Below are 14,407 nucleotides of genomic sequence, written 5' to 3'. Positions count from 1 at the left end.
GTCTGGTTTCATTATCATGTTATTGCTGGGCTCATAGGATGACTTAGAAATTATTCCCCTCTCTTCTATTTTTTTGGAAGAGTTTAAGAAGGACTGATGTTCTTTCAGTGTTTTGGTAGAATTTACCACTGAAGCCATCTGGTCCTGAGATTTTGTTTTGTTGGGCAAGTTTTTGATTATTGATTAAATCACTTTATTTGTCATAGATCTCTTCAGGATTTCTACTTCTTCCTGAAACAGTTTTAGTAGTTTATGTGTTTTTAGGAATTAGTCCCTTTCATCTTCATTATTTAATTTGTTGGTATACATTTTTTCCTAGAATCCTCTTATAAGTCTTTTTATTTCTGTAGAATCTGTTGTAATGTCCCAGTTTTATATTGTTTTAGTTAATTTGTAATTGAGTCTTCTTTTTATTTTTGGTTAGTTTAGCTAAAGGTTTGTGAATTCTGTTGCTGTTTTCAAAAAAACAACTTTTGTTTTAATTGATTCTATGCACTGTTTTTCTATTCCGTTTCATTTATTTCTACTTTAACCTTTATTTCCTTCCTTTTGCTAACTTTGGGTTTAGCATACTCCTCTTCTTCTCCTTCCTTAAGGTATAAAGTTACATTACTGGATTTGAAATCATCTTTTTTAATGTAAGTATTTATAGTGGTAAATTTGCTACTGAGTACTACTTTTGCTGTATTTTGTAAGTTTAAATACATTGTGTTTCCCTTTTCAGTCACCAAGGTGTTTTCTAATTTTTCCTGTGACTGCTGCTTTGACCTATTGGTTTGTAAAACATGATTTGTTTAGTTTCCACATATATAGGAAATTTCCAGGTTTTCTTCTGTTAATGATTTCCAGTTTCATACTATTGGGTCAGAAAAGATACCATGTAGAATTTTGACCTTTTTAGTTTCAATGAGATTCACTTTGTGTCATAATGTATAATCTATCCTGAAGAATGTTCAATGTGCACATGAGAAGAATGTGTTTTCTGCTGTTTTTAAGTGGAGCATGCTATATAAACTGATTAGGTCTAGTTGGTTCATGTTATTCAAGTCTATTTATTGATCTTCTGCTTAGTTCTTTTATCCATTATTGAAAGTGGGACATTAAATTCTCACTGTCTTATTGTAGAAATATTTTTCCCTTCTATTCTGTTAGTTTACACGTCATGTTTTGAGGTTATATTGTTAGGTGTGTTATATTTATAGTTTATATATCTTCTTGGTGGAATATATCTTGCTACACTTTTATCAGTGTAGCAAGTCTTCTTTGTCTTCTGTAACAAGCTTTGATTAAAGCCTATTTTGTGTGACATTGGTATAGTCACCCTAGCTCTCTTTTTCTTACTATTTGCATGGAATATGGCTTTTCATCTTTCTACTTTTAACCTACTTATGTATCTGTATCTCAGATGAGACTCAGAATATAGTTGGATTATCTATTTTTATCCATTCTACCATGCTCTACTTTTCAATTGGAGAGTTTAATCCATTTACATATAAAGTAATTGGTGATAAGGGTTTATTTTTGTCATTTTGCTATTCATTTTCTATATTATTTTTATATTTTCTTATTCCTCAACTCCTCCATAACTGCCTTCTTTTGTAACTAGTTGATTTTTTTCCTGTATATTGTTTAGTTTCCCTCTTCTTTGTTTTCCTGTATTTTTAAAAATAGAATCTGTCTTAGTGGTTAACCTGAGGATTACAATTAATATCTTAACTCTATAAAAATTGGATTAAAATCAATTTAGCTTTAATAGTATATCTATCTGTTTAAATAAAAAGAACTCTGTTCCTTTACATCTGTGCCCCTCCTCTTGTAGTGTCATTTTCACAAATTACATAGTTATCTATTTTATGTTCATTAGCAGAAGTTTATAATCATGGATTTAATTATAAGTAAGAATAGGAATTACAAAACAAAAATACAATTATACTGGATTTTACATTTACCTTTGTAGTTACCTTTATTATTTTTTATTATTTTATCATATGGCTTCAAGTTACTCTCTAGTGTTCTTCCATTTCAGCCTAAAAGGCTACTTACATGATTTCTTATAGAACCAGTCTGCTAGTGACATACCCCTTTTGTTTACTGACAATGTCTTAATTTCTCCTTTATTTTTGAAGGATACTTTTGGTGGATTTAGAATTCTTTATTGACAGTTTTTTTCCCCCTCTGGCATTTAAATATGTCACCCCACTGTGTTCTGATTTCCATAGTTCCTAATGAAAAGTGCACTGTCAATCTTACTGAGGGCCCCGGGTACATGACAAGTTGCTTATCTTGTGCTGCTTTCAAGATTCTCTTTGTCCCAGGCATTTGACAAGTTGACTAAAATGTATATAGGTGTGGATCTTTGGACTTGACTCTATTTGGAGTTCATTGAGTTTAACAGATGCATGGATTTAAGTTTTTCATCAAGTTAGAAGTTTTTCAAACAGTGTTTCTTTAAATAGTTTTTTTGTCTGCTTTCCCTTTCTTATCATACTTTTTGACTGCTATTATGCTTAATATTAACTGCTATTAAGCCCTTGGGTTTATTATGTACTTTTCATTTTTCTTTGTTCTCTTGTCTTTCTTGTTTCTTAGACAAGATAATCTCTATTAACACACCATCAAGTGCACTGATTATTCTGACTGCTCAAAGCTGCTACCGAACACTTCTAGTGAACTTTTTAATTTCAGTTAGTTTATTTTTCAGCTCCATAATTTATTTATTTATTTTTTACTTTTTTGAAAGACAGAGTCTAACTCTGTCACCCAGACTGGAGTGCAGTGGCACCATCTTTGCTCTCTGCAACCTCCACGTCCTGGGTTTAAGCAATTCTGCTACCTCAGCCTTCTGAATAGCTGGGACTACAGGTGCATGCCACCATGCTCGGCTAATTTTTACATAGCTTTTAGTAAAGATGGGTTTTCACTATATTGGCCAGGCTGGTCTTGAACCCCTGACCTCGTGATCCACCCACCTCAGCCTCCCAAAGTGCTGGGATTACAAGTGTGAGCTACTACGTGCAGCCTGGAATTTTTATTTGGTTAATTTTTATAATTTATCTTATTGATATATTATATTTGTTGAAACATCACTTTTCTGCTTTTAGTTATTTGTTCATGGTTTCCTTTATCTCTTTGAAGATACTTAAGACAATTGATTTAAGACCTTTGTCCAATAAGTCTGAATTTTGCATTCCCTTGAGAATAATTTATGTTAATTTACACTTTCTTATTGTGAATGAGCCAAACTTTCTTTTTCTTTTCATTCTTCATATTTATTTTTTGAAAAATGGACATTTTGAATATTTTAATGTGAAATAAAAGCAGATTATGTTCCATTCCCTCTACTGGATTTCCTTTTTCTGTCTGTAGTGGGTTACTGTTTGTTTAGTAAGTCTTCTAAACACTCTTTTATAATGCCTGTATTCTTTGTCATGTGTTATCACTGAAATCTATTTCCTTAGGTTATTGGTGAGCTAGTGTTTTGTCTGAATTCACTTAGATGGCTGGCAACAAAAGAAAGAAACAAGAAAAACAATGCTCTCCCAATTTTAACATATTTGGTCTGTGTTAGAGTAATCCTTCCAGGTACATTCAGGTTGTTTACAACCCTGACTCTGCCATGGATTTTTGCCTGTGCAGATCCTAAAGGTCAGCCAGAAGTAAGATTAGGATCTTCTCAGGTCTTTTTAGAACATTTTTCCAGCCCTCTGTGTTCTTTCAAATCTCCAGTATATTCACAGATTTTCCTTCATGAATCTATCACTTTTTCCAAACCATTTTTTCACAGGAATTTTGCTCTGGTTAATGCTTGTCGCAGCCGTTATCTATAGCCTCAGCCTTCTGTGACAAGTATATGCCTTTAAATGCTTTAGCAAACACTGTCTGTAAGTAGCCCCAGCCTTATGATTTCTCCAAATCAGGCAAAATAAAGGCAAGTCCTTATGCTAGTCTCTCAGGGATCTATCAAACACAATTCTTTGAGAATGATGTTCCTATTATTCCCTCTGGCACTAGGAATCTGAACCACAGGTGTGCACTGCTCTATTCATATCGGCCACCAATCTGAAGGCTGGAGATTGCTGAGCAGGTAAATTACAATGCCACAGTACTCACTTAATGCAATGCAACAGCTTCCTTCTTCATTAAATTTTCCCCTGGTGGTTATTAATTTTTTACTGGATTTCAAATTTCTGCAAAAGTTGATTCAGACCAATTTTTTTTTTTTTTTTTGCAAACTTTATAGTTGTTTTTGTGGAGGGATGCCACTCTGGAGATCCTTATTTTGCCATTATCAGTGATGTCCTAATTCTCATATTTTAAAAAATGTATTTTAATATCTAAAGTGAAAAATCTTGCATTCAATTTTCTATTTCTTTTGAAGTTACACTGGATTATAGCAGATGATTGAAATTATGACATTAAAAATAAAATAGTTTTAGAAGCATGAAATTTTCTTACCATTCTTCAAAAGAAGTTTCAAACTGTCAAAACAAAAGATCTCAATAAAAATCAAATATTAAACATATTAAGAAACAGTGAATAAATTTCACTTAAACTTGTCAATTCTCTACATATCTCAACTTCACTATATTTTTGTTTACTTATACTCTCTGTTTTGTAAACCAAAAATAAAATTCTCAGCCCCCCAACTGACCAAGTCCCCCAACTCTTGGCCAAGAAGACCCAAAAGAAACCTAAAAAACTTAAGGACATGATGGGAAAGAGAATCAGATATGTTTCATTATAACCTCCTCCCTTTGTAATCCAGACACAACTGACCAGCATTAAAATTAAAACAGAAATCTTAAGATGAACAAAAAAGATTTTTTGTGCAATGAGATACCAAATTCCCACCTGATTCTGATATAGCAATACATGACAGATAACAGGCTTTAAAATAAATAAAAGTATTTCACTCCAAAACATATTTATTTGACACATTCTGAAATGTTCCTGCAAAGCCATTTCTTGTGGCAGAAATTTGCATTCTATAGAGAGAATCCCTTTCCTTTACTAGGTCCTTGTTAGTGAGTCTGACACCTTTTAAGTTCTGATAAGAGACATTCACCATCTATTCTCTGTGAAGCCTGCTACCTGGAGGCTTCATCTAGATGACAAGAACTTTGGCTTTTTTTTTTTTTTTAAATTCTGAATTCAAAAATTTAGGCAAGTCTTATATCTTTCAACCAATTACCAATCAGGAAACCTGCACTGGCCTATGACCTGGAAGACTGCATTTCAAGTTATCCCACCGTTTCAGGACTAAACAATGTATAACTTGCACATATTGATTTATGTCTTTCCCTGTAACTTCTGCCTCCCTAAAATGTATAAAATCAAGCTGTAACCAAACCACCTTGGGCACATGTTCTTGGGACCTTCTGAGGTTGTCATGGACCACAGTCCCTAACCTTGGCAAAATAAACCTCTAAATTGATTAAGATCTGTCTCACAAACTTACTGGTTTACAGTTGTTACCCAAGAAGTATATTAATTCTCCTATCTATTCACATTGTTTTATTCTTAACCCTACCTAATCGTTCTGGCGTTTGTCTCTGTGATTCTAAATCTTACACATTCATCAAGGGACACTTCAAATGCTATGTATTCCCAAAAGACTTTTCTAACAATCAGAAGTACATGACATCTACTGAATTTTAATGTTATCAATGAGTGGTGAATACAAAATTATATGTGAGTTCACATACTTAGTTTTCCATAATAATATGTCTTTTCTGGATTATAAAGTCATTAGTAGTGAATATTTCCTACAGATATATTCTAAGAGTATCTTGGGCTGTACAAGTCATAAATTGTCAAAAATGCAAAACCAGAATGTTAACAGGTTTTACAGATTATCTATAATTCAAGGTTTTTATTTGGCATATATGATTACTTCTCTCTAGTTCCCATATCCTACCAAAATCTGAACAAAAAGATTTTATGATATATATATATATATATATATATATGTGTGTGTGTGTGTGTGTGTATATATACACACACACATTCACATGCATGCATACATACATACAGTCATGTCTCACTTAGTGACAGTGACACATTCTCAGAAATGCATTGCTAAGCAATTCTGTCATTGTGCAAACATCATAGAGTCTATACAAACATCAGTGGTATAGCCAACTACATACTTAGGGTATATGGTATAGCCTATTGCTCCTAGGCCACAAACCCGCACAGTGTGTTACCATACTGAATACTGTAGACAACTATAGCACAATGTATTTGTGTATCTAAACATATGGAAACAGAAAATGTACAGTAAAAATAAAATATTGTAATCTCATGAGACCACTGTGTATGCAGCAAATTACTATATTAATTTCCTTATTGTCCCCATTGCCTCATACAAAATCCCTTCATCTGAACTGGTTTTGGGATTTGTTGTACTGCTGGAATTTTCTTGTGCTGATAGTATAATAGATTCACTGAAATCTAAAAAACATAAAAAAAGACTAAATTCATATACATAATAAAAAACTGATTAATTCAATTATGTTTAAAATCCCAATAGATTTCTTCACATAATATGACAAGCTTATTCTAAAATTTATATGGAAGAGCAGTGTATCAAGAATACCCAATGAACTCTAAAAAGGTAAAAAGAACTACTATATCAGATACCAAAACATATTATGACACATGTAAATGAGTGAAACTAGATACTGACACAGAGAGGTAAAATTGACCAGTGGGATGGAAGGGACCAGAAATAGGTAAAATCATATATGAAACTTTGATGTATGATGGATATGGTATGGCTGATTTATAGGAAATGAATAGATTTGAAATAAAATCATTGTGAAGAAAATTAATTTTCCTTATTTAAAAAAGTAAAATTAGCTATGTATTGCATTCATATGCAAAAAAAGAAAATTTCATTTTGTTGAGCAAATCTCCAAGGAGAAGCTAAAATTTTAGAAGCTATAAGATGAAACTGTTGTATGATTGTGGTATGGACATTTTTTTTAAGAAAACACAATTCACTTAAGAGCCAAAGAAAAATAATAAATTTAATCACATTAAAATTAATAAAGTAAAAGGACAACTCACAAACTGAGATAAATTGTTTACAACACATACAACTTTCTAAAGGTAACAAGTTCCTACAAGTCAATAAGAAAACACAAGTAAACCCAAAAGAAAATGTCAAAAGATAAATTGGCATTTTGCAGGGAAGAGAATATAAATTCAGTGAACATGTTAATAGATTCTAAACTAATTAATAATCAGGAAAATGCTATTCCTCGATTAGGGAAACTGGCACTCACAATCCTGAATAATGCAGAAACCTACATGATGTTGATTTATATGACAGTTATAAGAAGCCATTTGAAGTTGAAGTATCACAAGAGAGTCAGGGGAAAATTGATTAAGAGGCATTTCAATGAATTGTGATATAATTATCCAAAACTTTCAAAGTCCTCAACAAGTGAGTAATAATTAATATTCTCAGTTTGATCTTCTTTATAGCTCAACAGAAAAGCATTTATTTTATAAAGATAAAAAATATTATTCCAAATTTTTGAAGCAGAGTGGAATTTCATATGAAAAACTGTTTTAAGGTAATATACCAAAACATTGCCTTAGCAACATTGTTTAGAAGTAAGTAACAAAGAAAAAATTTAAAAATTATTTTAATCAGCCTTTGATCTGATGTGTGGAGGCAAAATTTCAGGTACCTAGCATTTAAATACTATTTATTCAGGATACTGAAATGGTTAAAATAGAGAAGTCCTATAATTCCAGAGAAACAGTCAAAGCTTTACATTTATAACTGCCTATCTGAAATATTTGGACAAATTTTAAAAGTCTCTCAAAGTCACATTAATCACTATTTTAAATAAAATTCCTGATTACAATTAAGCTTAGAGTTTCACCAGTCATAAATATTTGTGGTACGTAGATATTTTGATTAAAATATCTAATATAATCCATTATATCAAACTAAACACAAGATCCCAAACAATTCTTATTTCTGATTTTATCAAAATAGCAAAGGAAAACAAAGATGGAGGGGAACTAAAATTGCCTGATTGGATGTAGTTTAAAATATTACTATATTATAGGGGAAATGAAACACTTCATGTAGTTACAGCCCTAAGCCACACTGCCCACAAACTTTGTCATGATAAATCTAACATTTTCATTGACCTTTTTTATTCAACTCTATATTTTTACTGGAAATTATTACCAAATATTTAAATACTGAAATGCTACTGTTGAGACAAAAAGTATTCATAAAACCTTCTATTTTCCACTGTAAAAATAAGAAAATAACCTTATGTTAGAAATATTTTTTAAAATGAACAATAACAAGTGCTAGTAAGGATGTGAAGAAATTAGAACCTATTTATATTGCTGGTGGGAATTTAAAATAGTTGGGCTATGGAAAATGATTTGATGGTTTCTCAGTAAGCTAAATATAGAATCATATTACACAGCAGTTCCACTCCTAGGTAGATACTCGAAAGAACTGAAAACAGGTACTTAAACAAATCCTTGTGTTATATAGTATATAATTAAATAATATATAATGCACGCATGTTCATAGTAGCCCTACATACTATAGACAAAGGTGGAAACAACCCAAATGAATATCAACTGATGGACAGATACCAACTGTAGTATATATACACAATAGAATATTATTCAGCTATAACAAAGTAATGCTATATGCTACAATGTGGAGGGACTGCCAGTATTATGACAAGTGAAAAAAACATAGGTCACATATGTATGATTTTATTTATACCAAATATCAAGAATAAATACAGCTATCAAATTGAAAATGAAAAGGGAAAATTATCTCTATTTGCAGATGACATGATCCTATAAGTAGAAAACCTCAACAAAGCTACACAAAATTCCTATTATAAAGAATAAATGAATTCAGTAAAGTTGCAAGATAAAAAAAATCAATGTATAAAAATTAGTAGCACTTTTACATTTGAATAATGATCTATCTGAAGAAGAAATTAAGAAAATAATCCCATTTATAATAGCATAAAATACCTAGGAATAAGTCTAATCAAGTAGCTGAAAGATGTGCCCACTGAAACTATAAAACATTAATGAAAGAAATTGAGCATGATTCAAATAAATGAATAAATATGTGTTCACAAATGGGAAGAATTAATATTGTTAAAATAATCATAGTACTCCAAGCAATATATAGATTTAATGCCATCTCTATCAAAATTCCAATGACTATTTTCACAGAAATAGAAAAAAATCTAAAATTAGTATGGAATCATAAAAAACATCAAAAGCCCAAAACAATACTAAGTAAAAAAAAGTAATGTTGGAGGCATCATACTTCCTGATTTAAAATTATATTACAAAGCTATTTTAACCAAAACAGTATGGTCCTGGCATAAAAACAAAAGCATAGACCAATGGAATAGAATAGAGAGTTCAGAAATAAGTTAACACATAGATGGACAACTAAGTTTTGACAAGGGCATCAAAAGGACACAATGAGGAAAGAACAATCTCCTTAATGAATGATGCAGGGAAAACTGAATTTCTATTAGCAACGGGATGAAATTAGACCTTATCTTAAACAATACACAAAAACCAATTCAAAATAGATTAAAAAAAAAATTTAAGACCAGAAGCCATAAAACTTCTAGACGAGAACATAGAGGAAAAGCTCCTTGACATTGGTCTTGACAACAACTTTTGGGAATCACACCAAAAGCTCAGACTACAAAGACAAAAATATATAAATGGAACTGGACCAAACCAAAAAACAATAATAATAACAACAAAATGAAAAGGCCAGCTACATACTGGGAAAAAACTAATTGCACACCACATATCTGATAAGGAGTTAATATGCAAAATGTAAAAAGGAACTCTTAAAACTCATTAACAAAGACCAAATAAACTGATTTAAAAATGGGCAAAGGACACGAAGACATGTATCTTCAAAAAATACATAAATGGCCAAAAATCATGCAAAAAAGTACACAACATCTCTAATCATCAAGGCATGCAAATTTAAATCACTGTGAGGTATCACCTCACACACATAAGGATGACTACTATAAAAAAGACAAGACATAAATTTTGGTGAGCGTATGGCAAAAAGGGAGCCCTAGTACACTGTTGGTGGGAAGGTGGAATGGTACAGCCATTATAGAAAATAGTATGGAAGTTCCTAAAGAGATTAAAAATAGGACTACCACATGACCTAGCAATTCCTCTTTTGGGTAAAGGAGATGAAAGCACCAGCTTATAAAGATATCCTGATACCCATGTTCACTGCAGCATTGTTCATAATAGCCAAGATATGGAAACAACCTGAATGTTCATCAACGAATAAATGAATAAAGAAAATGTAGGAGGTGTGTCTGTGTCTGTGTGTATGTGCACACACGCTGTATGTGTATAATGCGTGTGTATATGTTTATGTGTGTATGTTTGTGAATATGTACACATATATATATATTTAATATTCAGCTTTATAAAAAATGGAGATTCTATCATTTGCCACAACATGAATGGACCTGGAAGACATCATACTAAAGGAAATAAGGCAGACACAGAAAGAAAAATGTTGCATGACTTCACTTATATGTGGAACGTATGTTTTTTTTAAGGAGTTCAAATACACAGGTAGAGAACGAAACAGTGGTTACCACAGGTGGGAGTCAGGAAGAGGAAATGCAGAGATGTAGGTCAGAGGATGAACAAGTCTAGAGTAAAACATGAGGAGTAAAGTTAATAAAATTGTATTAGGGATTTTTGTTAAATAAGAAGATATTTGCTGCTCTTGTTACAAGGATGAGTCACTATGTGAAAAATATGAGACTAACAAAGAGGTATGTTAGTCATCTTCACTGTAGTAACCATTGTTCTCCTATACTATCTATATGTATCTGTCTATATGTATCCCATCAAATCATGTTGTAACCTCAAATAAACACACTAAAATTTATTTCAAAAGAAAGAAAGTGGATTGGTGGTTGCAAGACTTGGATTAAGAAGGGAATTTGGAGTAAATTCTTAATGGATATGGGGTTTTATTCTGGAGTAGTGAAGATGCTTTGGAGCTAAATCTTGGTGGTGATTACACATTATGTAAACTAAATGTTACTGAGTTGCTCACTTAAAAATGGTTAATTTTATGCTATGTGAATTGCATCTCAATTTTAAAAATTACTTAGGAAGTCTGAGTAAATTATAAACTTTAATTAATAAATGTATCAATATTGGTTCACTAATTATAGCAAAGATACCATACTAAATGTGAGATATTTTTAAAAAACTGGATTCAAATATACATGAACTCCCTATGCTATCTTCTCAATTGTTCTGTAAGTCTAAAATATTCTAAAAGATAAATTTTATTGTACAAAAGCAAATTGGAGGAACATAAAACATAATTATATAATTAAAAGAAAATATATTTTAATAAAGCAAATAAAGCAAAATAATGTGGCTGGCGCTTTGGGGGCAAGGAAGTAAACCACAACAGATTAATATGAAACCTCAATGTTTTCATTAGAATTGTGGAATCTTGGACTAAAAACCAAGAGACAGTTTAAAATGCAAAGACGTTTCTGATCTCTCAACCTGTAAGAAGCAAGAAGTTTAAGATAGGAACTCAGGTCCATTTTCTATACACATGAAAGTATCTCTAGAGCCAGGAGTTCAGAGAGTAAATCAAAGAGCCAGTGAGAACCACAGACCAGGAAATCATTCACAATGAGAAGAACTGGGTTCTAATATAAAAAAAATAAATAAATAAATGAAAACATTTATTGGTCCTAGATTTGGAGAACCTGACACCAAATGCCAATAAAATGCAGAACTGTATGGATCAGTGAAAGCCCTGTGTCTTTACCCCTCCCCTTTTTGAATAAGGGGTTTATTGTGATTATTCTGCCCCTTTTTCACTGTGTAAACTAAGCTGCAGGAGTAGTATTTAACTTGTCCCTTTAGTTCATAGATCTATGGGTCAAAAGAAGTTGCACCCAAGAAACTTCATCTGTATCAGATCTATTACAGAATGTGATTACGCATCTTCATGATATCATAATAATATAAAATTGTTTGGGAAAGAGGTTATTGTAGTTTGCATTTGGGGGGCAGTATTCATCATGTGGCAATGGACTGACTGATAGATCGCTTCATAAATTGTCCCCATAGAATCTTGTCTCCTGGCATCCACATCTTCTCTAATAATTTCCTGCATTAACAGTGGGACTGACTGTGTGTTTTGCTTTGGCCAGCAGGACTTCAGCATACATGATACAAGCAAAGCTTTGTTAAGCACTTGTCTGTTGAGGTCTGTCCTCTAGAAAGGTGCTCTAACAGTCAACAGCCATGTGAGTGAGACCATTTTAATCATTATTCCTAGTTGTGTTACCAGATGAGTGTATCCACATGATTTGCCCCAGGCAAAAAGCAGCAAAATTGCCCAGCTGAGTCCAGGACAAATTGCTGAATGGTAACCATATAAATGTTTGTATTCTAGTCACAAAATATTGGAGTACATGTGTATATGTATGTATGTGTGTGTGTACCAATAGATAACAGAAAAAAAAAGATAAATGGTTATTTTGCTTAAAGTATTTTCATTAGTATAATAAGGAAAAATTCTAGATTGCAAAGAATAAATGAGTGATTGGGAGATGTGGAATTAAATATACTAAATATAGGCAACTTTCAGATGCTATGTGAAATGGAGAACGAAAAATAAAGAGAGATATTTAAAGTCTGTATAGAATTTTTTAATGTTCTTAAAAATAGGAGATACAGGAGTATCTTTAATGTGGACAAGAGTTAAGAAAAAAGGGAGCTCTGAAAGACAGTAAGCTGAGAGAAGACACAACTGATGGAACAAGATCCTTGCAAAAGCAGAAGATGCAATGCAGTGAGGAAAATAGCTCTATGTGGGTAGGGGACCAAAGGAATAATATTTGTGGGATGCTCATAGACGAGATAACAATAGTTTGAGGCATTTCTGTTGTAGCTCTTATTTTCTTTGCAAAGAAAGAAATGAATGAGTTGTGAGGTAGATAATTTAGAGGTTTGAACAATAAAAGATTGGAGTAGCCACTATAGACTACTAGAAGAGTTTCAGTTGACAAACGATCATTTCAGAGCACTATAAAATGTACAATTGAGGTTTGGGGCTATGGTCACATAATATCTTAAATTTTGTGTCATGTTCTCCAGTATCATTCAGCAGACCAGGGGTGGGAGTGGAGACGGCAGACAATCAGAGATACTTGGGGTTGGCATTTTGTCAGACTAGAAGGATGACAGGATAAAATGTAAAGGACAAAATATTCTAGCTGATGAATGTTTAAAGAAATGAATTGAATAGGCAAGAAAGTAAAGGAAAGTAGGAACCATAGAACAGGAAACAGTAGATATATCAGGGTTTGAAGTGCCTGTAAGTTTCAAGTAAAATACAATAGAACTAATAGAATGAGAGAACTCAAAGTATGAGAAACTTAGTAAAGAGTCAGGTGTTAAATGTTAGGTTTCAGAGTTAAAAAATAGATATGAAGTAGTATAAACAGAGCCAAGTTTTCCAATGAGAATGACAAACATTTTAACTTTCATGTCTTTGGTCTTAATAGCTACACACTGTTAAGGACATGATGTTATGGCACAGTGCTGAATGGAATGTGCTTGGAGCTCCAATACACCTGGTCTGGATGCTGGCTCTGCCACTGACATTGGATCTCAGGGGAAATCAATCTCTGAAATCATTTCCCTCATTTGTAACTGGAAATAATGGCAGTTTCTATCTCATAAGGTTTTAACAAGAATTCAATGAGATTCTGAATATTGTGTTTAATGAGTCTATATTTGGTAAGCATTTTATAAATATTAGCTTTATTATCATTGTTGATGCTATTAATTTTGTACAATATATTGTTGATATTTTAAAGAATGTTTTTTGAATACTTTCTCTCTGTGCTGTTCTTTTAAATTGTAGTAGCATCCTAATGATTGATATTGATTAAATAAAGAGGAAAATTTTAATTCTGTAGAGTTCACTCCAAATTAAATAAAACTATCTACAGCCTAGGTAGTCTAGGAGAATAAGGTAGAGGAAAAAATAAAACAGAATCTTCTATTTGTATGAGAAGATATCCAGGTGATTGTTTTCAGCATTGTCTGATGTTTCCAGATTCTTTGCAAAAATAAAATAGGGAAAACTCTCATAGTAGCTCCACTCTGAAAAGTTTTTCTTTCAAGATTCAAATCCCAATTAAACTGGAGTGGATAGAAAAGTCTGTGGCAGATGCATTGCTGCTAACCACAGGCTTCACAGTGTTCTGATGACATTGGAAATCACTATGGACAGCAAATTGTAAAAGATTGATCTTTCACTCATTTCATGTATTTCATACCCAGGGTA

General features: G+C 32.2%; 1 protein-coding gene across 1 annotated transcript in view; it reads right to left on the bottom strand.

Moving 5' to 3' along the window:
• The window catches only part of CCDC178 (coiled-coil domain containing 178), a 477,035-nt gene that overhangs the window by 385,911 nt on the left and 76,717 nt on the right, over positions 1-14,407 (bottom strand). Inside the window, exon 6 of the mRNA XM_032245388.1 lies at positions 4,456-4,478. Coding sequence (XP_032101279.1) covers positions 4,456-4,478 — 23 coding nt within the window. The remainder of the gene's footprint in view (positions 1-4,455; positions 4,479-14,407) is intronic.

The sequence above is a fragment of the Sapajus apella genome, unplaced genomic scaffold (genome assembly GCF_009761245.1).
Source record: "Sapajus apella isolate SASKATOON/1434 unplaced genomic scaffold, GSC_monkey_1.0 scaffold57, whole genome shotgun sequence".
Classification (NCBI taxonomy): domain Eukaryota; kingdom Metazoa; phylum Chordata; class Mammalia; order Primates; family Cebidae; genus Sapajus; species Sapajus apella.
The sequence above is the reverse complement of the archived record's forward strand: the minus strand, read 5'-3'. Positions and strand labels throughout refer to the sequence as shown.